General features: G+C 38.5%; 1 protein-coding gene across 4 annotated transcripts in view; it reads right to left on the reverse strand.

Annotated features, from left to right (window-relative positions):
- Positions 1 to 499: 499 nt before the first annotated feature.
- PHACTR2 (phosphatase and actin regulator 2) overlaps positions 500 to 23,776 on the reverse strand; it is a gene marked incomplete at its 3' end in the record, with an annotated part of 129,515 nt that continues 106,238 nt past the window's right edge. For 2 of the 4 annotated variants that reach the window (XM_082855609.1, XM_082855607.1), the window contains 4 exons: positions 20,816 to 20,877; positions 18,007 to 18,144; positions 10,226 to 10,302; positions 500 to 1,984 (listed from right to left, as the gene is read on the reverse strand). In XM_082855609.1, coding sequence (XP_082711735.1) covers positions 1,969 to 1,984; positions 10,226 to 10,302; positions 18,007 to 18,144; positions 20,816 to 20,877 — 293 coding nt within the window. Of the gene's footprint in view, positions 1,985 to 10,221; positions 10,303 to 18,006; positions 18,145 to 20,815; positions 20,878 to 23,776 lie in introns of those variants that run through there. The other 2 variants (XM_082855608.1, XM_082855610.1) reach the window with 1 other exon arrangement.

Consider the following 23,776-nt stretch of genomic DNA (forward strand, 5'->3'; position numbering starts at 1 on the left):
ATAAAGAAAAACATGGCTTCAGCAAAAAACTGGAACCTAGTTAATACCTGTGGCTGGATTTAAACACTATGAAATGGATAAAACTTCAGCCAGAGAAAGACACTTGGGCATGCAGAAAAAGTTTTTCAAAACAAAAATACGTCTTACTCTATCAAGGACATGACAATAGTGTAGAATTCTAGGTTTATTTTATTAACGCATATAGCTGAGTACAGCAAGAGGTGTCAGCAACGCTGGCTACTTTTCTTAGTTATAAAACGGTCCTGGCTTTTTGTAATAGGCTAAGCAGGACTAAATTTTTTTTTATTTTTGAAGCAAAATCATCCAATTTTAAGTGGTTCTTTAAAATGTAAATGAATGGCAGGATCCAAATTTGTCCACCAGATTAAATGTTTGCCTTTTGGTTGAAATAGAAAATTAGAGTTTTCCATATAATGCACCAGGATCATTTCAGAAAATCCTAGTCCAAACTCTGAGAATAAAATAAAGTCTATCTAGGTCTTGTCTTGTTGTTATACATCTCATGTGTTTTTAATAAAAGGGGCACAAAACAATCATGAAAGAACAATGAAATGCAAGGTGGTATTTACATATGGTCATTTGTACTTGGGAGCAGAAGCCATACTATGCCTGTGACTCCATGGAAAACAGTAAGATGACAATAGAGGACTTCTTAATGTAAACGATATTGACTGTAGGCTCATAGGGAAATCTTCCATAAATTTAATCTCACTGATTATTTTGCACTGAAAGTCAATGCTATATTTATGGATGCAATCTGCAGACTCTTAAAATATCAAATGAGGTTCTCCTCACTTACAACTTAGCAGAAATTTTATGTTCTTTTAAGTCTTTGGGTGAGTATTTTTTTAATCCATGTGCTTTATTTTTTTAATAGCAGCAATCCAACTTAATGCAGCATGGAAAATAAGTAGTTCTTTTCATTCCTATTCAGAGCTAACTGCTGGCAGAAAACTTGCATTTCGCTTAAGTTTTAACTTTGGATTCAGGCTTTTTAAAAAGGTGCCATGATTGTCGATATTATCTTCTTCAGATCAAGTACGATGGTTTCAACATTGGAGATAATCAAGCTAGGGAAAGACCAAAAGATTTATTTCTAAAGCCTGCTACAGATTTATACGGTCGAATAATTACGTCTGACTTTATTCCCAGTCCTATAATCTTCGTGGAAGGTTGGTACATTAGGTAAGGAGTATTAAAAAAAAAATGTAAAGTATGTCTAGCTATGCTACTTAAAGCATGCAACAAAATTTGGGTAAGCATGCTTATTAAGAGTCAGTAAAAGCCTCTCGCATTTAAGAAAAAGATACATGAAAACACTCAGACTTATTTCTGGCAACTGAATTCACTGGCACAACAAAAAAATAATGGTACGACACTGTACCAATATAATGATGAAACAAGAATATTCTTCTAGGGTCAGGTCTTTAGGAAATCCACCTTGGGTGATTAAACTCCCAAATCCCTTAATAAGTTCTCAACTACCATAAGCCTACTTTGAAAATACCTTTATGCTTCCATTTCTTCTTTTCATTAACATAATGAAGTACTTCTCTTGCTTTCTGATTTTCAACCCCCCACTCCTCTCCAGTGCTCAGAAATTCCATTCCCCATTCTTCTTTAACTTGCACTCTTAAATGTGGCTTTCTGGCCAGCGATTGTCTTCTGCTCATCTTCTTTGATTAAAACTCCTGATGAAGAATAAGTGGTGTAACCATGGTATCCCCTTACCATCAATCCACATGCTGGACAGCAGAGTCGCTGCACCCTTCCCTTTGCTTGTTGGCCTATCCGGGCTGTATAGGTGGGGAGCACGTTCCACACGCTTCCTTCACCACAAGTTAAACGGAAACACACACATTCAAATCCCAGTGCAATATCAGGTTTTCAGGAAGCGAGGATTCCCCCAAAGATGATCAGTCTGTTTCCAAAGAGTCCCGCACTTCATTATGGACGATGAAACCTGAAATATGAAACAGAAACTCTGTGAGACAGTAGAGAAACACAACTCCGCATTCAGTGAAATGAATAAGTTACAGCAATGTTTATGATCAAAGGCAGCTCTAGCATCCCCAACTGAATTACTGTTCTAAGTTACTGTCAGAACAGAATACCATTATAAACGTCACGTGGGAAAGCAGAGACAGCCCCTCTACAAAAGATGCTGCTTGGGCTTCCCTGGTGGCGCGGCGGTTGAGAGTCCGCCTGCCGATGCCGGGGACGTGGGTTCGTGCCCCAGTCCGGGAAGATCCCACATGCCGCGGAGCGGCTGGGCCCGTGAGCCATGGCCGCTGAGCCTGCGCGTCCGGAGCCTGTGCTCCACAACGGGAGAGGCCACAACAGTGAGAGGCCCACCAACCGCAAAAAAAAAAAAAAAAAAATCAGATTGGGCAACATAGTAGCCAATGGACCAGGAGAGATTTAGAACCTTTTAAAGCGAAGCATTTTCCTGGAAAGTGTCCTGCTTTTAATTTCCAAAAATTAGCAGGACACTACAATTTGCTACTATTTGCCCATGGATCCATTAGAGAAAGAGTTCACAGACTGGATTTTGTTGGAAGGTCAGGCCATCATCAGCACAGCTTCTACGTTGGTGAAGAAAAGATGATGACTAACCAATACTGTGACTGCAATAATATGCGTACAAAGCTGCAGGGGGTCAGAAGTGCTACCTCAGGACTTCCCTGGTGGTCCAGTGGGTAAGACTCTGCGCTCCCAATGCAGGAGGCCCAGGTTCGATCCCTGGTCAGGGAAGTAGATCCCGCTTGCCGCAACTGAGAAGCCCGCATGCCGCAACTAAGAAGTTGGCACACTGCAACTAAATGATCCCACATGCCGCAGTGAAGATCCCGTGTGCCGCAACTAAGACAGTGCAGCCAAAATTAAAATAAATAAATAAATGTAACCTCTCTTCGTATGCACTGCCCAGATCTGGTCAAAAAACCCGTATATTTTCTTGCACTATCCAATCAGAAAAGGACATTTATATCCTATTTAAATTAGGCATCTTATCTTCAAAATCAACTCTTAAATTTTATGGTTAGAGGTCCTAAAAATGCAAATTATTCTTAAGTTTGGTACTACTCAGTGGTTTGCGTTCATTGTAAGGTACATGAAGTTCAGCTTTACCTCGGGGGAAGTTTGCCTATCTAACAGAATGACAGTTTTGGCTTTAGGATTCAAGTTGATGAAGCAATAAATAGGTTTACTGTGCTCTCAGGATACTTAAGCTTTTTGTCCACCCTTTCTTCAGAACTTTCCTGCAACTCAAATTTGAAGTTATCTATATTTTCTTCTTCTTGTTAAAACTGCAATAAACCTTTCTTATTTTCATACTGTTGAGAGGGAGTGAATAGGAGGAAAAAGCTAATTTTAAGTCATGGAATTCAGGTAAAGATAGTTATTTTCCATAACAGTTCCTCTACAAATTAATATATAAAAATGTCCTCACCTTCCTATAAATTCATTCAGATAATATAAAATATGAAATTACTCACAAAGTGTAAAATATTACTTTCCTATAATTTCCTAATTGATATATACAGAAATCCTGAATAATTCATTTTCCCTTTATTTAAAAGGGGTTAATGGTCACGGCACATACACTTATGTTAAACAAATTAGGAAACTCTCCTAAACCACTGTTCCTTGTTCAACCGGAGTCAGATGACATGCTGGATGGGATTTTGTTAGTCTGAATAGGCAACCATGCTTGCAACTCTGGTGGTCGCAGCAGCATTTTGCAATTCTTTTTAGTTTCTGTCCAGGTATTAAATAAATGGAGCACCCAAGAGAGAAATGAGTATGCAGAAGCAGCCTTCTCATTTCTCTGTAGAGGGGCCCTGAATTAATGTTTATTGAGGTCACAGGTGTAGTTCTTGCCATGTCACATTTTGATAAACCTATCTAGAAGCTCAAAAGAGTGGTTTAATTTATCTGTAAATCCACATTGGATAGTAATAACTTAAGGTGGCACAGAATGAGAAAATTTCTTTAAATACACACACACACACACACACACACACACACACACACCCCTCAACATAGCTACATTAGGAAATTTGAAAGGTAGAGAAAAGGAAAGAAAACACCTATAGGCTCTCTCTATAACAAATCATTAAGAGTTTTTTTTATAAGGTTTGGCATTATTTGCATTTATTTATTTCTTTATATACATTGAAGTACCGTTGATTTATAATATTGTTGGAGTTTCAGGTATATAGCAAAGTGATTCAGTTTTATATATATATATATTCAGATTATTTGCCATTACAGGTTATTACAAGATATTGAATATAGTTCTGCATGTTATACAGTAAATCCTTGTTGCTTATGTATTTTATGTATAGTAGTTTGTATCTGTTAATCCCATACTCCTAATTTATCCCTCCCAACCCTCCGTTTTCCCTTTGGTAACCATAAGTTTATTTCCTATGTCTGTGAGTCTGTTTCTGTTTTGTATATAGATTCAGGTGTATTATTTTTTAGATTCCATACCTAAGTGATATCGTATAATATGTGTCTTTCTCTGATTTACTTTGCTTAGTATGATATTCTGTAGGTCCATCCATGTTGCTACAAGTGGCAATATTTCATTCTTTTTTAAGCCTGAGTGTTTTAGCATTGTTTCTTATTTTTCTTCTATGCATCTGAATTTTAAAATAAAACAAACCACTGCCATATATATACGTATACATACATACATACATACACACACACACACACACACACACACACACACACACACACACACACACACACACACACACACACACACACACACCCCTTTAGTCAGTATCTGGATTTTTCCACTTAACATTATGCCAATAATCTCTTGAGGTCCGTTCTGACTCTAAGAGTTGTCAATTTAATGATCCTTTGCTTAATATAATAAGCAAACAATTTAAAAGCTAATAAAATTATATATATGAAAATGCTACTTTGCATACTCTAAAAATGTTATTTACAAAATTCAAAGTCTGTTTTTAAAAGCAATATTCTCTCTTGATTATAAATCTGATACATGTTGACATTTAAAAAAATTTGGAAATCAGAAAATATCCAAAGGTTATAACTAACCATAGATCCTACCATTCAGCTGTAACCATTTTAAAGTTTAGTTTTTACGTAAATTTTTTCAAACAACTTACATGTCTTTATAATTTAGATAATTATTTTAAATTGTAGAAATCCCATTTACTATGGAAAGGGAAGTGGGTTTTCTTTGCCATGGTGATCTGTTTCCAGAATGCAATGGCCCCATTTAATAGTACAGTGCCCTTCAAACGGTCTTCTGGGTTTTGAACAGTAGGCTGGGTGGGCAGCTGCTGAGGGGGAGAAAAAAACAGTATGTGTCTAGACAGGCAGCAAGTGTTCTAAAAAACAGAGGTTAAATCCTGGTACCTTGCAGGCCAAAGGATGAATTCTTATGGGGACCACTTATCCTCATGTTTCTCACATGACCCTAGAATGCATTCCAATTCCAAGAGCCATCTGGAGAAACTGGGGGAATTAGATGAAAGAGTGGATCGCTACAATCCCTCTTCAGGTCAAACATGCAGAGAACGTACTCCAGGATGGAGTTTTCAGAGGTGTCTTCTCGGTACAGGAACAGCAGTAATACCACAGTATTACTGCCAGCACACTCTTCATGAAAAGCCACCATGATGGACTCCTCATTTACAGAAAGAGGACTTCGGAAATAGATCCTTCATTTTTTTCTCTTAAATATTTTTTTCTTGACTAGGTAATAAATTCTTATGTTTCAAAAATTCAAAAGGTTCGTAAGGGTGAATAGTGAAGTCTCCCCCACCATGCCTGCCCCAGTCATCTGATTTCCCTCCCAGAGGCAACCAGTGTTACCAGCTTTTTGTGACTCTCTGCAGAGATACAGAAGCAAAGGAAGCTGTGTATAGGAATGCATCCTCCCAGTGTTGACTGATACATCACTGTGTGGGAGATCATCACTGGATGAAGAGGTGCCTGGGCAGAAGAAGCAGGGCTGTCTCAACCCTTTTATGAACCACTCTAAATCACAGGCAGTTAATAGGTTTTGATTTTGAAGGGAAGGCTTACTTGATATAAGGAGATAACATCTGGCACTAATGAGAAAGGCTAATAAGTGAGCTGCTCTCTATCTGGGTTGCATTTAAATGGCCAGGTCATGATCCATGGCATGTTTATTCCTTCCAAGGGTGGCTGAGACTAAAGGCACCACCATCTCCTACATGAGCAATTTTCTAAATGTAAAACATTATCATATGTTTGTATTATTTTGATAAGACTAAGCAGTATTTACCAAACCTTTCACCTTTTAAAAGAAATACTGAAAACAACTTAAAAAATCATAAGTATTATTTTTATGTCTCAGAGCCTAAATATTTCTCTACTGGAATACAATTCTAATGATGTAATATACATTGATGGAAAAATCACAGGAGACATTTGCTTTACTGCCAAGTTTTAAAGAATACTTAAGCAAGGAATATTTGTCTTAGTGATATGAATATTTAATTTTTCCTTATCCAGAAATTTAATTTTCTAAAAAATTGAACTATAATTGACTTATAATATTATATTTGTTTCAGAAATACAACATAGTGATTCAGTATTTTTATACATTATGAAGTGATCACCATGATAAGTCTGTTACCATCTGTCACCATACAAAGTTATTACAATATTACTGACTATATTCCCCATGCTGTATATTACACTCTCATGGCTTATTTATTTTATAACTGGAAGTTTGTACCTCTTAATCCCCTTCACCTAATTCACCCCTTCCTCCACCAGTGTCTTTAAAAGACATTTTTAAGAGTGTTAACCAATACATTTTTGGGAAAACTTTTAAAGCTTACCTTTGTATCAGCTGTTAAAAAAAAAAAAAGCCTATGATTTTCTCTTGAAATGCAGTCATCCCTGTTTGCATCTATTAATATTTGCTTAAACAATGAAGATAACAATTGACTATTTTACGGCACACACAAACACTCCAAATTTCTATAGATGAATAAATACAGAAAAATAGCCAATAGAATTTTAAAGGTGAAAAAGACTCCATCAGATTTAAAAATATACTACAAATCTATTCTAATTAAACTGTGTGACACAGTGCCAGGACAGACAACAGCTCATTAGAACCCAGTACAGAATCTGGAAATTGATCCTTAACGGTCTTCTTTTAATAAAGAAGAATTTCACATAAAGGGGGAAACAAATGGCATAGGGACAATTGATTATTGATTTAGAACAAAGAAAGTCAACAACAACAACAAAAATAGAACACAGTAAAGTTAGTTTACTCCTTTGAATCATACATACAAATAAATGCCCGATGAATGAAAGATTTAAGTATTAAAAAAAAGCACATATAAAAATCAAAGATGAGTTTTATAATCTTGGCCATCCTCCATAAGACACAAAATAATGAACTAAACCATAACAATATACACAAATTTGAATATGCAAAAATTTAAACAAAAGACCATAAAAAGAGTTAAAACATTAACTACAGATTGGGGCAAAGTATTGTGACACATGTAACAAAGGGCCGATAGCCACAATATTTAAGGAAGTTTTACTAATCCATATGAAAAATACAAACAACTCCAAAGAGAACTGGTCAAAGCACAGCAAATTAGAAAAAAAATCAATAAAAATATGTAAAAATGCCTAATCTTACAGAAATCAATGAAATAGGATATTACTGTTCATTCTTTAGAACCCCCACCACCCCAAAATACTGATGAAGGTGAGTAGACCAGTCATGTTCATAAACTGGGGGTCGCAATGAAAACTGTGTCCTTTGGAAAGACAAGAGAATAGTAATCTCTCAAAATGTTAGAAAATATATGTTTAGTGGATACAGCAAATACTCGTATACTACAGAAATATTGGCATGTATGCAAAAGAGTGTATTTACAAAGAAAGTCAAGGTAGCATTGTTTAAATAATGGAAAAATGAAATTTTCATAAACATCCATCAATAGAATAACTGTTCAACAACTTACAGCATACTGTATTATCTATGAAATGCCATAGAGTCATTCAAATGAATGAAATATGCTAACATGGACAGATTTTCTAGATGCTGTCTTTGTGTATAACTGAGAGGGGTACAGAAATGCATTTAAGTACCTACACATATATCACATATATATATACATGTTTGTGAATGTACAGAAAGGTCTCTACAAAGATCTACACCAAACTTTTACCAGTGGTTCCTGTGAGAATGGGGATGAATTTGGGGAAGGAGTGAAGGAAGGTTTCATTTTTCCTTGATAGATTTTTGTGATGTTTGAATGCTTAATTAGAATATATTATTTGTATACATAAGAATACATAGATAAAAAAGAAATGAACTTCATTTCTCCCTACATCCTACTTTTTTTACTTGGTCACAGTGTACAACAGAAGAAGAAGGACCTATGTGAGTATAAATGTTTAATTTTCATAAAATGAGAACTTTCGTATAAGTGCATTTAAAAAATTTGATTATTTCTATTGTAATTTATTCTTCATACAATGCTATCAAATGAAAATGAGTTAATCAGTTACTACAATTCCTAGGAAAACTATACAGATGTAAAACTATCCTAAATGTCAAAAACTGGGTTGCGTGCAGTCACTACATCTCAGGACTCTCAGGGTGAGGACTCAGCGACACAAACACATGGCATCTCCCCAGTTTCCTGGAGGTCCCACCCAGCTCAATGTCACCATAAATATCCAGCTGCCTTATGATGATCAACTTAACTGGAGAAGTGTGACCACAGTGTCAGATATTAGCATGAACTCTTCCTGACCCCAGAAGTGGAAGGGAGAAAAGGAGAGGACAAATAGGTCTGCTTGATATGGGAAGGTGATGGGTCCAAGAGTAGATTATCATAGGATAAAGCACTCAAATAGAGAAAAAGTCTATATATTCAGGACATCTAAAAGGCCTACATGCATTTGCAAATAAATATGATACAGGAGAAAACAAAACAAATAAGGAAGAACTATCCCTAGGAGAAAGGGGAATTTCTTCTACATGCCAGACATTATTATAGGACCAATAGCTATGGAGCAAGCAGGCCCCCATAAGCCTCAGGGAAGGGATTTGCTATTAAATTATGAAGATACATCACCGCTGCCCTTATCATGGGACACGCTCCCCAGCAGGGAACACCACCACCAACAGGAACCACTGCAGATGCTGTCGTACCACGATGTATGGCTGCCCTACAGAGGCTGTTTCTAGTCTTGGGATCAGTATCTGCTTTCCAGAAAGACCTACCATGGTATTCTTCACGTAATCATCTGTCCTCGTATGTTTTTTAGCAATTCAAGTTTCAAAGATTTGATTCGCATGCAAATTCTTTGAAAAATCTTACATAGTACCTGTTACATGTAGCAAAGCACGTAAACCCACGAGAGAAATAAACAGAACACCTGTGAAGTAGGGGGATCAGACTACATGATCATTCGGGTCCCTTCTGGTTTTAGCAGCTTGTGAAACTGAAGTGTGTTGGGAGGAAAAATGGTAGGAGTATAGTGATCTTCTGTGGCAGCAGTAAACATCGAATTCCTTTCTAAGCTACGTCTTCTAAAAATTGAGTTTCTACCCTCTCTAAGTCACGTGAGTTCAAAGCAGACACATATGTGCCCAAACTGGCTCTCACCAGCATCTGTTCTGGGTATAAAACTTCAACTGAGTCTCTTCAAGAGCAGAATAAATGACGCTGATACTTGTTTTGGGGCCAGAAAATAAAACTAAGAAAGAAAGGAAAACATAGCCCTTTGGAATGATTCAGACTTCTTTGAAAGAAAAAAAAAGACTTAATTTTAGAAATGTTCACTAGATAGTGGGTGTTGTGTTAAACTATATATATATATATATTTTTTTTTTTTTTTTTTTTTTGCGGTACGCAGGCCTCTCACTGTTGTGGCCTCTCCCGTTGCGGATCACAGGCTCCGGACGCGCAGGTTCAGCGGCCATGGCTCACGGGCCCAACCGCTCCGCGGCATGTGGGATCTTCCCGGACCGGGGCACAAACCCGCGTCCCCTGCATCGGCAGGCGGACTCTCAACCACTGCGCCACCAGGGAAGCCCCTAAACTATATTTTTAAAAAATTTTTAATTGTGATGAAATACATGTAACATAAGTTTACCACCTTACTCATTTTTAATTTGCTCAACTGCATTTTGTTTACCTACCTGGTAAACTGTCGACTCTCTTCATGAACTTCCATTTCTGTACTTTTAAATTCATTTAGTTCTTTCCTTATTGCCGCCTAAATAGGAAAAATACATAAACTGAATTGTTATTTAGATCACATATTTCCTCAGTATACATAGCATCAATGAAGCAGACATTCTTTGATGAAATGTCTTGGAGAAAGGCATTTCTAATTTCTACTAGGTAAAGGTATGACAAATGAAATGTCAATACTACAGCCAAACAAAAACCAGGACAGATTTCCTTCAGGTGACATTGGCAAGGCAGAGATGAAGGAGGCCTTTGCCAAACTCACCCTGGGGCCTGATCTATGAGTCACCCACATGCCCCATCCTCGATGACCACAAGGATAGCACAGGTCATGAGATTTTTTGAGAAACAATATCATTTTCCTATGAAAGTTCTGCATGTCGTACCACCCACAGCAACATGGCTTTAACGAGCTACCACAGAGCTACAGAGAAGGCAACTGCTGTTTATTCTTTTATATTGAAAGTTTAGACAATTAGAATTAAAAATTTCAGCACAACACTTCAAGCCACTCAAAGAAAATATCAAGTAGAATCCTATTACTATTTATTGAACACATAATCTATGTCATGTACATGATGGGGTTGGAAGAGATGCTATGTCCTTTCAGGTTGAAAAGCTGAGATACTCATCAAAATGTTAACATTAGTTATGTATTAACAATACTGGCTGGATCATGGATGGTTTTTCGGTTTCAACTATGTGCTTATCTTTATTTCCTAATTTTTCTAGGAAGAAGTTTTTCCTCATGTAAATGAAAAAATACTAATAAAAGCATCCCCATAACCTCTGAGAAATGGACTCTTCAGCTGAAACAGAATGACGTTACAAACCACAGAGAATGGCTTTACAGAGAGATAAGAAAATCTACTTTGTGGTTGGAAAATGATGTATTTTAGAAAAGGGAAAAGACAGAAGAAAGCCTTGAGGCCTCTCTTTGGCTTTCTCCCATCACTAGCTATCACTCTGCAATATACAAGCTTTTCCCCAATGCTGCTTTCAATGTTATGTTTAAATCCTATAGTCGTAGATTGTTTGTCTCTCCAAATATATTCCTCAGCCCCTGTAGTTTCTATGAGGAACCTGAGGCTGGGGACTGTGGCAGTGGTTCCTGCTAATGGTTTTTTGGAAGAGGATGAATCAAGTAGAGAAATATTTCTGGGCCCACAAGTTCCCTGTGATAAGACAATATATCTTGTTTCACAAGGGAGACCAACAGTGAGGATACTTTGTTTCACTCACTGTAAAAACTGATACCCAGAACCAGTATCTGGCTGATACCCAGCTAAAATAGCAACAACTCTCTATATTCATCACCAATTAATATCTATCAAAAAGTCTTCCTTAATCAACCCAAGTGTCCACTGACAGATGAATGGATAAAGAAGATGTGGTGCATATATACAAGGGAATATTACTCAGCCATGAAAAAGAATGAAATCTTGCCATTTGCAACAACATGGATGGACCTAGAGGGTATTATGTTAAATAAACTAAGTCAGACAGAGAAAGACAAATACCATATGATTTCATTTATATGTGGAATCTAAAAAACAAAACAAATGAACAAACGTAACAAAACAGAAACAGACTTACAGATACAGAGAACAAACTGGTGGTCGCCGGGGTGGGAGGGGTGTAGCAGAGGGATGAGTAAAATAGGTGAGAGAGATTAAGAGGCATAAACTTCTAGTTACAAAATAAATAAGTCATACGAATGTAATGTATAGCACAGGGGATACAGTCAGTAATACTGTAGTGACTTCGTATGGTGCTAGACAGGCCTTCTTACTTCAAGTCCCACGCTCTTTCCAATAAAATGAGCTTCAGGGCCTAAGTCATCCAGATAATTGTCTCAGATCTCCATGTTGTGTGTGCTAGCTTGTAATTAGAAATGATGAGTCAGTTACAGGCAATGAACGTGATGTGAAATTACAGGGGCTGGTTGTTTGAATATATATATCAGGAAGATGTGACTATAGGCAGTTAAAGAAATGCAATACTCATTTTAAAAATTCACTGAAGACCGCAGTTTTATTCCAAGAGTTATTTCCTCTTCCTATTTATTTATTTTTATATTTATTTATTTGGCCGCACCGTGCAGCATGAGGGAACTTAGTTCCCTGACCAGGCATCGAACCTGTGCCCCCTGCAGTTGGAAGTGTGGAGTCTTAACCACTGGCCCACCAGGGAAGTCCCCTTCTTACTATTTAAAGAGAAGGTTTCCTGAGAGAGTTTGGAGAGGAAAAAAGTAATTAAATACCCTTTATGTTAGGGAAATACATGTACAATAATCTTAATTCTCTTCTATACAAACGAGACCAGAGTTTAAGTCTAATAACTCTTCACATAAGTGTAAATGGGACTGATATTTTTTTGAATGATAATGGGATAGAAAGAGGTAGGCTGATGTAGTGGGATTGAAATCTGAATGGTGCTGAGTTGGGTCAACAATGGGGAGTCATTCAGCCAAGACTAGGTATTTCTGAGACTGAAACAAAACAAGTCCACAAGAGAGAGTACTGGCACCAAATATGTAGTGTTGTTTGGTAGCATGAGAATTATAGAAAGGAAAATGGAAACAAAAATGACTGGAACTAAGTTTAAGATTGACTCGTGATGACTGGTGATGGAAGGTCTGCTTATCACTCCCAGTCAGCTCAGGGGTCAGCCTGGCCAGAAGCAAGAGGTGATTTGTTGCATATATGGACTTGCTGCCTTCGCAAATAACCTGAGCTATGAGGATTAACTTGAACTCCCATCGTTTCGATGTCTTTGCTTATTTCTTTGATAAAAATCTGATGTTTAACATGGAGGGAATTTCTTGACTACTCATCAAGCTCAACGCCATGGTTAGGTTAAGTGTATTCTCTGCTGCCTGGGCAACCATGAATAAGCCAAAGAACATCTCTGTATGGAATTAAAATATCAGTCTTCCCTAGGACCTATTTAGACAGTGCATTCCTGGGCGGGTGGTACGTTCTATTCATCTTTATGTCCCCAGTATCTAAGACAATATTTAATATATTAAAAGGGTTTTAATAAATGACTACTGAGTAACTTGGACAAACCCATGTATCATCTGAAAAATTCCGGATTCTCTTTCATTGGATAAATTTAGACTAGACTGTAAACTGAGGCTTCAATGAGTAATGAAAATGTCACCAATGGGGAGCCTGACCATGAAAGTAATACTGGTAAGAGCCATCATTTATTGATGAGCTGGAACTCTATAGATAATCTACTAAATTCTCAGGATAGATATAATTAGCTCTATTTTACTAGTGAGGAAACCCAAGTTAAATGACTTGGTCAAGGTCAAACATCTACCAAGTGGCCAATTAGGAATCAAACCCAGAAGCGCCCTGCTCCATAGCCTGCCCTCTCCTCTCTACATGGAGCTTCCATGGTTTACCCCAGGGAGATGGCAACTGCTGTGGGCGCTTTGGTCTTCAAGCCAAGTTGATGGCCTTCTCTGGCTCTACTTGTCACCTTAGGGCTCATCTACTCCAGCACAGATATCTATATAGGCCATATATATTTATAGAGGCCACAGATATCTTACTATACGTGTATCTGTTTCTAGTGTTCTACCCAAGCACAGATATTCTAAAATTAAAAATTTTATGTTAAAGGTGATTTAAGCTCAGTCAAGTTCACAATTAATAATGCATTTTCCCCACTACTTCTCTTTCCCATTTTGGGCAGTTTAACAAAACTACCAGGTCTATGAGATTCCCCAGAATACCCAGCACAGTGTTTTCATAGAATGGGCATTAATTGGTTATTGACTAATTGGCTACTGACCCCTTTTCTTTATATTTGAAGTTCAAAAAAATTTTTAAATGCAAAGTGGTATCTTAGTGGGGCTAAGAAAATAGTACTAAGAAAAGAGAGAGAAGGATGGCTCCTTTAGGCTGGCAGAAGTTCAGTGTTTATTTTGAGAGCAGAGGTAGAAATATTTACTTTCAATAGTTTTTTTTTCTTTAAATGGGATATATAGTTCAAAAGTTCAAAAGTAAAATTCTTTTTTAATATAAAGGTAAATTATAGGCTTTTATATTGATTAACTTATTGAAAAAATATATCATTATAAATCTTATCGTCATATATTATGAATATTTTAAAGTAAAAAACAACAGAAATCCAGAAATGCTTGTTATGATAATAATGATTAGCATGGGTTTTCATTCTAAAATAAAATATATACTGAGACCATTGATAGTTTTAGTATCTCTGGGCAATAACATTACATTATACAAATCTTTTAACATCTAGAGAAAACACATTATTTTTTTCAGTGTTAGGTTGAAAACAGTATTTTTAGAAATTCTTAAAAATACCACGCATTGGGCTTCCCTGGTGGCGCAGTGGTTGAGAGTCCGCCTGCCGATGCAGGGGACACGAGTTCGTGCCCCAGTCCGGGAAGATCCCACATGCCACAGAGCGGCTGGGCCCGTGAGCCATGGCCACTGAGCCTGCGCGTCCGGACCCTGTGCTCCGCAACGGAAGAGGCCACAACAGTGAGAGGCCCGCGTACAGCAAAAAAAAAAAAATACCATGCATTGATGTGCACTGTAATTATTATTTCCTCTTCTTGTATTTCTGAATATGCTGATTTTTGCCAATAAACACAAGTCACTTGTGTATATACGAAGTACTATACGTTAAAAGCATTTTACATTGCTGCCTTTTTTCTATTTTCTATCTTTTAAAAGTATACAACATTTTTTTCTTTCTAAAAGAAATTATTCTTAGTTTTCTTCAAGGAGAAAAAACCTACAATACAAATCCGGTTCTAAAAATGCAGTCCTTTAGACCTTCAAAGGTCTCAGGGTTAATGGAAGAGACAATGCCAAAGGGAGAAAATGAGACTCAGATGTGAGTTGGGAGGGCCTCTGGCTGTGCTCTGGGGCTCAGGGTTCCATCTCCAGGGGAGATGTGAAAGTCATGTGCCTTCAAATTACTCGTGAAGAGACATTAATCCTGTAGAAGAAAACTCGACCAAGTACATCTCCCCTGCAGCCTAGAAGTCCAGCACAAAAATCTATTTTTGTTTCAACACAAAATTAAAAAGAAAAATCCTCTCTGTTATAGCTAGAGGTGGACAAAGTTTACCTTCTACCAACAGACAAGAGTTAGGAAGGACTATTTCTAGAGTATGGAAAATGTAGTTTCCATATGAGGGTGGTTGATCATTTAGACTCTCACTGCTTGTATACTTTGCACTTGCTCTGATTTTAATCATTTACCTGGCCACGCCCTACCTGCCTTTCTGAAATTCAACATCTGAGTAACGTGATAACTGGGAATGGTGGAAACGGCAGACTGCATTTTCCAAAGATGGCAGCAATAATAACTCCAGCTCACATTTCTTCTGCACTATGACCTTGCCACCACTGAAAGGCAGCGCTAATTCCCCTTCCCTTGAATCTGAGCTGACCTTATGACTTGCCGGGAACTAACAGAATGTGGTGGAAGCGAGGCTGGGTGCCTTCTGAAGCTGGGTCAGATAAGGCCATGCAACTTCCACCTGGCTCTCTCGGGGCACTTGCTCTGGGACAAGCCAGCCGCCCCGCAAGAAGCCTGACAACTCTGAGGCCACCATGCTGAAGAGGCCATATGTCTGTGCTTTGGTGGACAGTCCTGGCTGAGCCCAGCTGCTAATAAGCCCAGCCTCTGAGCCATCCTCACCAAGACGCCAGATACGTAAACAAGCCGCCTCGGACCCTCCGGAGCAGCCCATTTGTCAGCTGAATAACGCTGAGTGACCTGAGTCACTCCTGCCTAAGGGCAAGAAATCACATTAAGTAGTTAACAGGCAATTACTGGTAACACTAAACTTGCTATTTCCTACAGGAAACCTGGTATTGACTGATGGTAAGCTTGCCCCACGACCTGAGTATCACAGCCTTCTTCATGCCCTCATGGCTGCCCTCGATCTGAGGGACTTCACCTGCCTGGGGGAAGCCTCCTTTTTTAGGGCACATTCCTCAGCCTGCGTTCTCCATCCCAACCTCAAGGGTTTCCTCCTTGCCTTTTCTGCATAATCCTTGACCTGCCCCGCCACTGATTATGCCCTACTCTAGCACTTACTGACTTTTTCTCCTATATAGGCAAACTTTCCCTTTCTTTTGGCTCCTTCCTCATGGCATAAAAGAGTGCTCAGGTATTTCCCATAAATTAAAAAATCACTCCCTTCATATTCTTATTTTCCAATTCTACTCACTCAAGCTTTCAGCCTCCACAGTCATTTCCCCTCAGGTGTCTACCTTATCATACCTCTTCTTCACAGCGAGACTCTTGAGGTTGTGTTTTATTCTCACGGTCCCCACCACAGTCAGTCAGCTACAATGCCTCCTTGCACTGTGGTACTCACCACTTGTGAGCTGACGCTCCCCTTCGAGGCTGCCGGGCTCCGGCTTCTCCTTCCCCACCTCACAGACATTTCTTTTCAGTATTTTTCCAATGTCTCTTCGTGTTGGGTTTCTCGGGCTCTTTTCCCAGCCTCCTTCCCTTCTGTTTTCATTCTGCACATTCTTCCTCTGTAACCTTACTCCTTTCTAGTTTTCATTTCTTCTTATGAGCTAATACTGATTCTGTATCTCCAATATGAGCTTGACACATAGTAGGTGCTTTACAGAATGAAATCTCCTATTAGAGGGCATCAGCACAGAGTGTACCTAAATACCTAGTTCTAGCTTTAAGACTGGGTGTGGCATGAGAGTACTCAATACGGAATTTTGCTTAGAGACAAAAATTAGAAACCACTATTTGGGAGATCAGGAAAATTGTAAAGTGAAGAATTTAAAAACAAACAAATGGTTGGCAAAATTCTTTATGTAACCATGGTACTCATAAAATAATTAGTCTTTCTTCATGATGGAACCCTCTGTATATTTCAGTTATCCTGAACTGTGAGCCATGATACAGATTAAGTATTGGTAAACCATGACCCATAGGCCAAATGTGGCCCATCATCCGGTTTATTTTATTTATTTAATTAATTAATTTATTTTTATTGGGGTATAGCTGTTTTACAATGTTGTGTTAGTTTCTACTGTGAAGTAGAGTTCCCTGTGCTATACAGCAGGTTCTCATTAGTTATCTATTTGATACATATTAGTATATATACTGTCAATCCCAATCTCCCAATTCATCCCACCACCCCCCCCAACTGTTTTTATAAATATAGTTTTATTGGACCACATATACATCCATTCACTTACACATTGTCTATGGCTGCGTTCATGCTACAAAGGCAAAGCTGAGCCACTGCAACAAAGACTGGACGGCCCACAAAGCCTAAAATATTTAGTTTCTGGCCATTTATAGAAAAAGTGTGCCAGCCTCGATTCGAGATCAATACCTTTTCCACTGTTAACGTATCCCTTTAAAAGAGTCACTTGTACAAGTTATATTTTCTACGAGTAAGGATAAATCATGCTGTGGGAAGCATGCCTCACCCCAATCCAGGTTTGAACGCAGGCAGGTTATATGGTAACAAAGAACAAGCTTTTTCTGAGACTTAATTGAAAGAAATATGTTGATATTATTAAATGTATCACCTAAGTGTCTTGAATAATCAAAGGCAGAAAATTATTGGGATATTTGGTAATACCTAGTCTCCTAAGATGACTAAGTAAGCAGTAAGTAGGTATTGGAGCTTTTAGAAAAACAATAAACTCATACATAAATAAAATCAGGGCTCAAGCCACTGAGGTCTTGCCTTGTCTGCAGGTGTTAACCTGGCCCAGGGCTTGTCTGCCCGGCGATCATAGTCAGGTGAATCGGTGACTTCCACATACTCATTAAACCGCAGGATCCTTCGAGCTTGCAGCTCTGCCACTGTGGGTCTCAGGCTGAGCTGCAGGAGGATAGGGATGAGTTCAGTAAACCATTTACAGCCTCATGGTGGCACGTTTTCTACAGAGTACTTCAAAGTTATGGTTACATAAGGTCACTTTCAGATATCCAAAAAAAAAGGCAGCAGCATCTTGGGAGTTTCTAATGAGAACTAGAAAGCAGTGTGCCCTAATTTTGCAACTATAAAAATCACCATTGTTAGATAGGTCACAGTCTTTAGCAACCATCTGCATTATGCTATTTCCCCCACCTTGCCTGGCATTGTGATAAAGGTGCCTGTCATCTCTGACACGGGGGACAGACACAATAGTAATCCAGATATAGTATGGCTGCTTGGAAGATTGAATTATCAAGACAAAAGCCCTACAACTTGTAGAAATGAGAATAAAAATCTCTGTTCCTACTATATTAAACCTGCATATTCGGAAATGCACAAAGTTACAACAAAGGAATGATCCAGTGAAGGGTGTGCCTATGGCAGTCTTCCAGGAGAGTCTAAGGACACAGGTCCAGATCTGACATTTACCCTTGGCCAGAAAAGCCGATATGCAGCAATGAGGAGGGGGGACGCACTGGAAAACTGCTCTTCAGTGAGGCCAGAACTGCTTAAACCCAGCTGCAACCTTAAGACACTTCTAATAACTCGGAGTCCCCTGTGGTTTTTGTCAAATTCAAATTTATGGTTATATTTAATCTACCCTGCCCTGTGTGTATTTGTTTTCCTCTCATGGTCCTTTCTCAAGCCCAAGAACAGACAGAGATCGTCCTGAGAGACTAAAGAAACTTGGCCCCTGGTTGAACAGGCATCATCTACTGTCCACTATTAAGTTTCATGCTTTTGTGGCCTTTCTCAGTTGGGAGGTGTCACAGTATTGTCAGACACATAGAGCCAGGCCTATGTTTTACCCATCGGGTCCATTTTCAGTATTTTTCTCTCCATACATACACTCTATATACAGCCAGACTATCCATGCTTTAAGTGGTCCTCTTTGGAGGCATTCCTTATTTGCATGGGTTCAATTTTTGGAAAAATTAAGCACTCCCACAAAACAAACAAACAAACAAAAACTGATGTTTTTTGTGGTCAAAACGCTCCCCTTTCCTTGGTTTCCTCTTGAGTAAAACCAGAGGCTGAACTGTCAATGCTCTAAAACTCCAGGCATTCAAGGATTCTTAGGTCTGGGTCTACACCCTGAGCCTACTTGACCCGGGATAAGGCAACGGCGGCTCCTTCTATCTTCATAAAGCCCTGGTGGGTGATGGACAAAGGGAGGAAAAATCTAAGTGGTTCTGTTATACTCTCAGTTACTGTGCTATCTATACTGCTAGCTCCTTACTGCCACTCTAGGGCAGGTAGGATTAAGAAGGTAGAGAAACCCTTGCTTCTGGGGACTTCCCACAATGCAAGTGACCAATGGTCACAGAGGTCAGAAGTTCTCCATCTAGTCTTGCCCTTCAGGGCTGTGCCAGTTACGGGGTAGCTATTAGTGCTATGGAATATTTTGCACCTGTGGCAGGGAGCTCTGTGTGGTACCGGCTAGTGGGGGTAGGGCAGCTCTGTTGTCTCCCAGAAGGACCCAACTGGATTAAGGAAAGACTATATGTATGACAGAGGGGAGCTGGAGCAAGGAGGAGGGGTTACCGCTCATCTGTAGCTGGTAACTTAATGGCCACTGAACTGCTAGAAGAGCCATCTCAAGAAATTCAGTTTATAGTGTCTTTTTTAACTTGATTATTGTTTGATGTTTGGGATCTCTGAGGAAAAAAAGAGGTGAATTAAGGCTATTTTTCCCTAAAAATCAAACCTAAAACCTCTCAAAATACAGTCTCCAACTTTTCCATGGGAATGGAGTGCTTCTTCTTTCTGCCTTGGAATGTTTTGGCTGTGAACTCCCCAGCCAGCCCAAATAAATGTGGGTCAGGTCACGCTCTTTGCTGCAGATGTCATATTTTACTCATCCTGCCTTATCCAGCTGTGAAAGGTATATCTGAAGAATTACTGAGCAAGGTGTTTATAATGAAATATAAACTCTGATAGTGCTTAATTTTTCCAAAGATTATTATTATTTTAACACTTACCGAAAAAAGCGAGGGCCCTGGTATCAGATTTATATTTTCATAAATGGGTAGAAACAATGGTCTGAGTTTTGGAGGTAAGCCATTTGTCAATTTGGGTAGCACTGCAGCAGGCAAGCTGGATGATCAAGTTCACTTAATAAATTACTCACCCAGCTCAGAATCTTTAGTAATAACAACGTATTTATTCAGTGTTTCCCAAACCGCATGGAAACAGTGAGCATTTTTACAAACTACACATTGAAATGTTAATAATGGTTATCTCTGAATGGGAGACGTCTGCATGATTTTCTAGTCTTTTTTGTTCCTTTTGGCATTTGAAAAAATTTCACACAGATTATATGTTATTTTCATAATTGGCAAATGTAATTTAAAACTTTTGACTGTCGACTTTTCAAAATTAGCATATTATGCATTAATATAAACATAATTCATATTGCAAACATTACATTGATTTTAATGTCTGTGATTAGTCAGTAGACTAATAGGAATAATTATTCCTAAATATCAGATTTACATGTAAAGCACTGACTTGCATTTTAAAAATGAAGTATACTCAAAATACACACGCTCATTAACCATCACAGTTTCATCACCTTTCTGCTGAGTCTGCGTTTCAGTTCCATTTTTGCTTCTTGCTCTTCTTCTTCATTCTTTTCTGTTTATTAATTGAGGGGGGGGGAGGGGAGGAAAGGCATGAAGACTTAGTTACTATAAAAGATTATGCAATCAGAAAAGTAGCTCAGGCCACAGTTATTTGACTTCACGGATATTGATCAAACACTCCACCAGCATCTTTAAAAAGTTATCGAAAGATTCTGCAGAAGGATCAATCATTAATTTACAGATAATATTATTTTTTTCCTTATAGGATTGGTTTATTTACTAATTGTAAAACTTTTTGCTTCCTGACTGCTTGTTCTATTCTGAAAAAACCACAAGAGTGCCCATACTCCAGTGAAAGCCTCTCACTGCTGATCATCTCATAGGCTTTTATAAGCACAATTTATCAGAATTCAGATAAAAACTTACTACTGGATCTGACTTTTGTGCGAAAATCTGAATCACATCAAAAACACAAATTAGAACCACCTGATGCATGTCTGAGTTGCTGATTTCCCTTCAAATCCAAGCAAAATACTTGATTTGTCTGCTTTGGTTTCCATAGAAGCAGAATGTAATCATTTCTTTGGACTTTGCTTTCAAACCAGAATGTTCTGAATGGGGTTATGGTGTACGGTTGATGGAGATGATTTATTTTCTTGTGATGCTAACTTTCCAAAGTCTTCTCTTTCTCTAGTGCTTCACCAAGTAGTACAATTTAAAGGCCAACTCAAATGAACGCTGTCCAACAGATGGAATTAAGAAAAAATTGTCCAGAATTTTAAAAGAAATAAACACTGCTCAGGATTTTAATGGTTGCTATTTGATGAACTTCTCCCTGTTGGTTCCTGTAGCTCATACTTTGTTTGATAAGTGAGCGTAGATTCTTGGATACCAATGCTTACGAAAGAATGTCTTTTAGAAAGTGCTGTTATGAATTCTACTGAAGGAAAATCACACTGTATAAAGGCTCAACCAAAAGGCTGAAAAAGAAAAGTCTCCTCTGTAACAGACAGATTTACTTTTAAAATTCAAACAGACTTCTTAGCACTAACATTGTTTTACTGTGAATACAGTATCAGTATTCAATATTTGCAACATCTGTATTTGCTAGCTGAACATGCTAAATTCTCTATTAATTTTCCTTATCCGGACAGGGAAAAGTCTTGACGTTCTTCTGAAATACTAATTTTAGTTTATAAGAAAGAGGATGATCAGTCTGGTTATTTAGACAAAGAATGAACATAAACTGAAATTACCCTGCAAGACAAGAAACAACTAGATAGTATGCTTTCATTAAGCGCCTGTGAGTGTCAAACAAAATCTGATTATAATTCAGATTTCTTCCTATGAAAATACTGTAGGTTCTTCTAATTGCTTCACAAAATATATTGCAATATATCCTTTGATATCCTTAAAACACATCCTTAGGGTCAAATCATTACTTTACTATTATTATTTTTTAAAGGAAGTGGGGAGACTCAGAATGCAGGCAGACATCTGCTGCTCTCTCTCTTTTTTTTAATTAATTAATTTTATTTATTTGGCTGCACTGGGTCTTCATTGCTGTGCGCAGGCTTTCTCTAGTTGCAGTGAGCGGGGGCTACTCTTGGTTGCAGTGTGCAGGCTTCTCATTGCGGTGGCTTCTCTTGTTGCAGAGCACGGGCTCTAGGCATGTGGGCTTCAGTAGTTGTGGCACGCAGGCTCAGTAGTTGTGGCTCGCGGGCTCAGTAGTTGTGGCTCGCAGGCTCTAGAGCGCAGGCTCAGTAGTTGTGGCGTACGGGCTTAGCTGCTCCAAGGCATGCGGAATCTTCCCGGACCAGGGCTTGAACCCGTGTCCCCTTCATTGGCAGGCAGATGCTTAACCACTGCGCCACCAGGGAAGTCCCAAATAATTACTTTATATGAGTTGGATAAGGCATGTGGATTGTAAATTATATATAATAGACAAATACCGAGCTTGTGGTTCATGTGATTCAAACTAGGGCTTTACAGCGTCAGGCCTTTGATGATATTAATAAAAAGAAAAATATAATTGTTACAACATTTCAGTTATTCTTTCTATATAATGATTATGCTACATTTTCAAAGGTACTTTCCAAAGACAAAATCCTGGATATCTAGTATGACTCAAAGCTAATAAATGCTCCAATTTTCAAGAAATACACAAAACATAATTTCCTGGAAGAGAATATTAGATAATTTTGCTTTATGAAGCATACTGCACATCTAGGTGTCAGCCAGTGATATTTTAAAAAAGAAGGGCCAACTGTAAATAAACAGGATTTTACCAGTTGGGAATTCTTCTCTAACATCAGGAACTGACTTCCTTAGATTTCCCATATTTGAAATTATGCCTCTAAATAAGTTAGAGGAAGAGGGTGAGAGGTGGAGGAAGGCCAACGTGACTGTTCCTAGGAATCTTACTAAATAGTCATTGTTAAATCTTCTACTAAGAGTCAAGGTTAAACCTTAAACTTGGTTTTAAAAAATTCACCAAGGGAATTCCCTGGTGGTCCAGTGGTTAGGACTCCGTGCTTTCACTGCTGAGGGCCTGGGTTTGATTCCTGGTTGGGGAACTAAGATCCCACAAGCCGTGCAGTACGAACAAAACAAAACAAAACAAAAATTCACCGAGTTTTTGGAACTTTAAAAAAAAATTATTAGAGGGCTAATTGTAAAGTAGGATGAAAGCATGTCTGGTCACTTTAAACAGACTGGAGGGATACTCATGAAGGAAATGACTGGCTCACTGACAAATCTCGCCCTCAGTAACTCATCAGAGCAGAGAGGGGCGGGTATCAGAACAGCCACGGAAAGCGTTTGCCATAAGCATACAAACGATACACGTAGTTTAACAGCAGTGGGCGCTACAAGAAACCTGCCTGCCAAGTGCTGCCCAGAGCCTTTCGATGATGCAAAAAGGAGAAGAAAGAAAAGCACCAAAGTACCAA

The sequence above is a fragment of the Leucopleurus acutus genome (genome assembly GCF_964270905.1).
Source record: "Leucopleurus acutus genome assembly, chromosome: 15".
Lineage (NCBI taxonomy): Eukaryota > Metazoa > Chordata > Mammalia > Artiodactyla > Delphinidae > Leucopleurus > Leucopleurus acutus.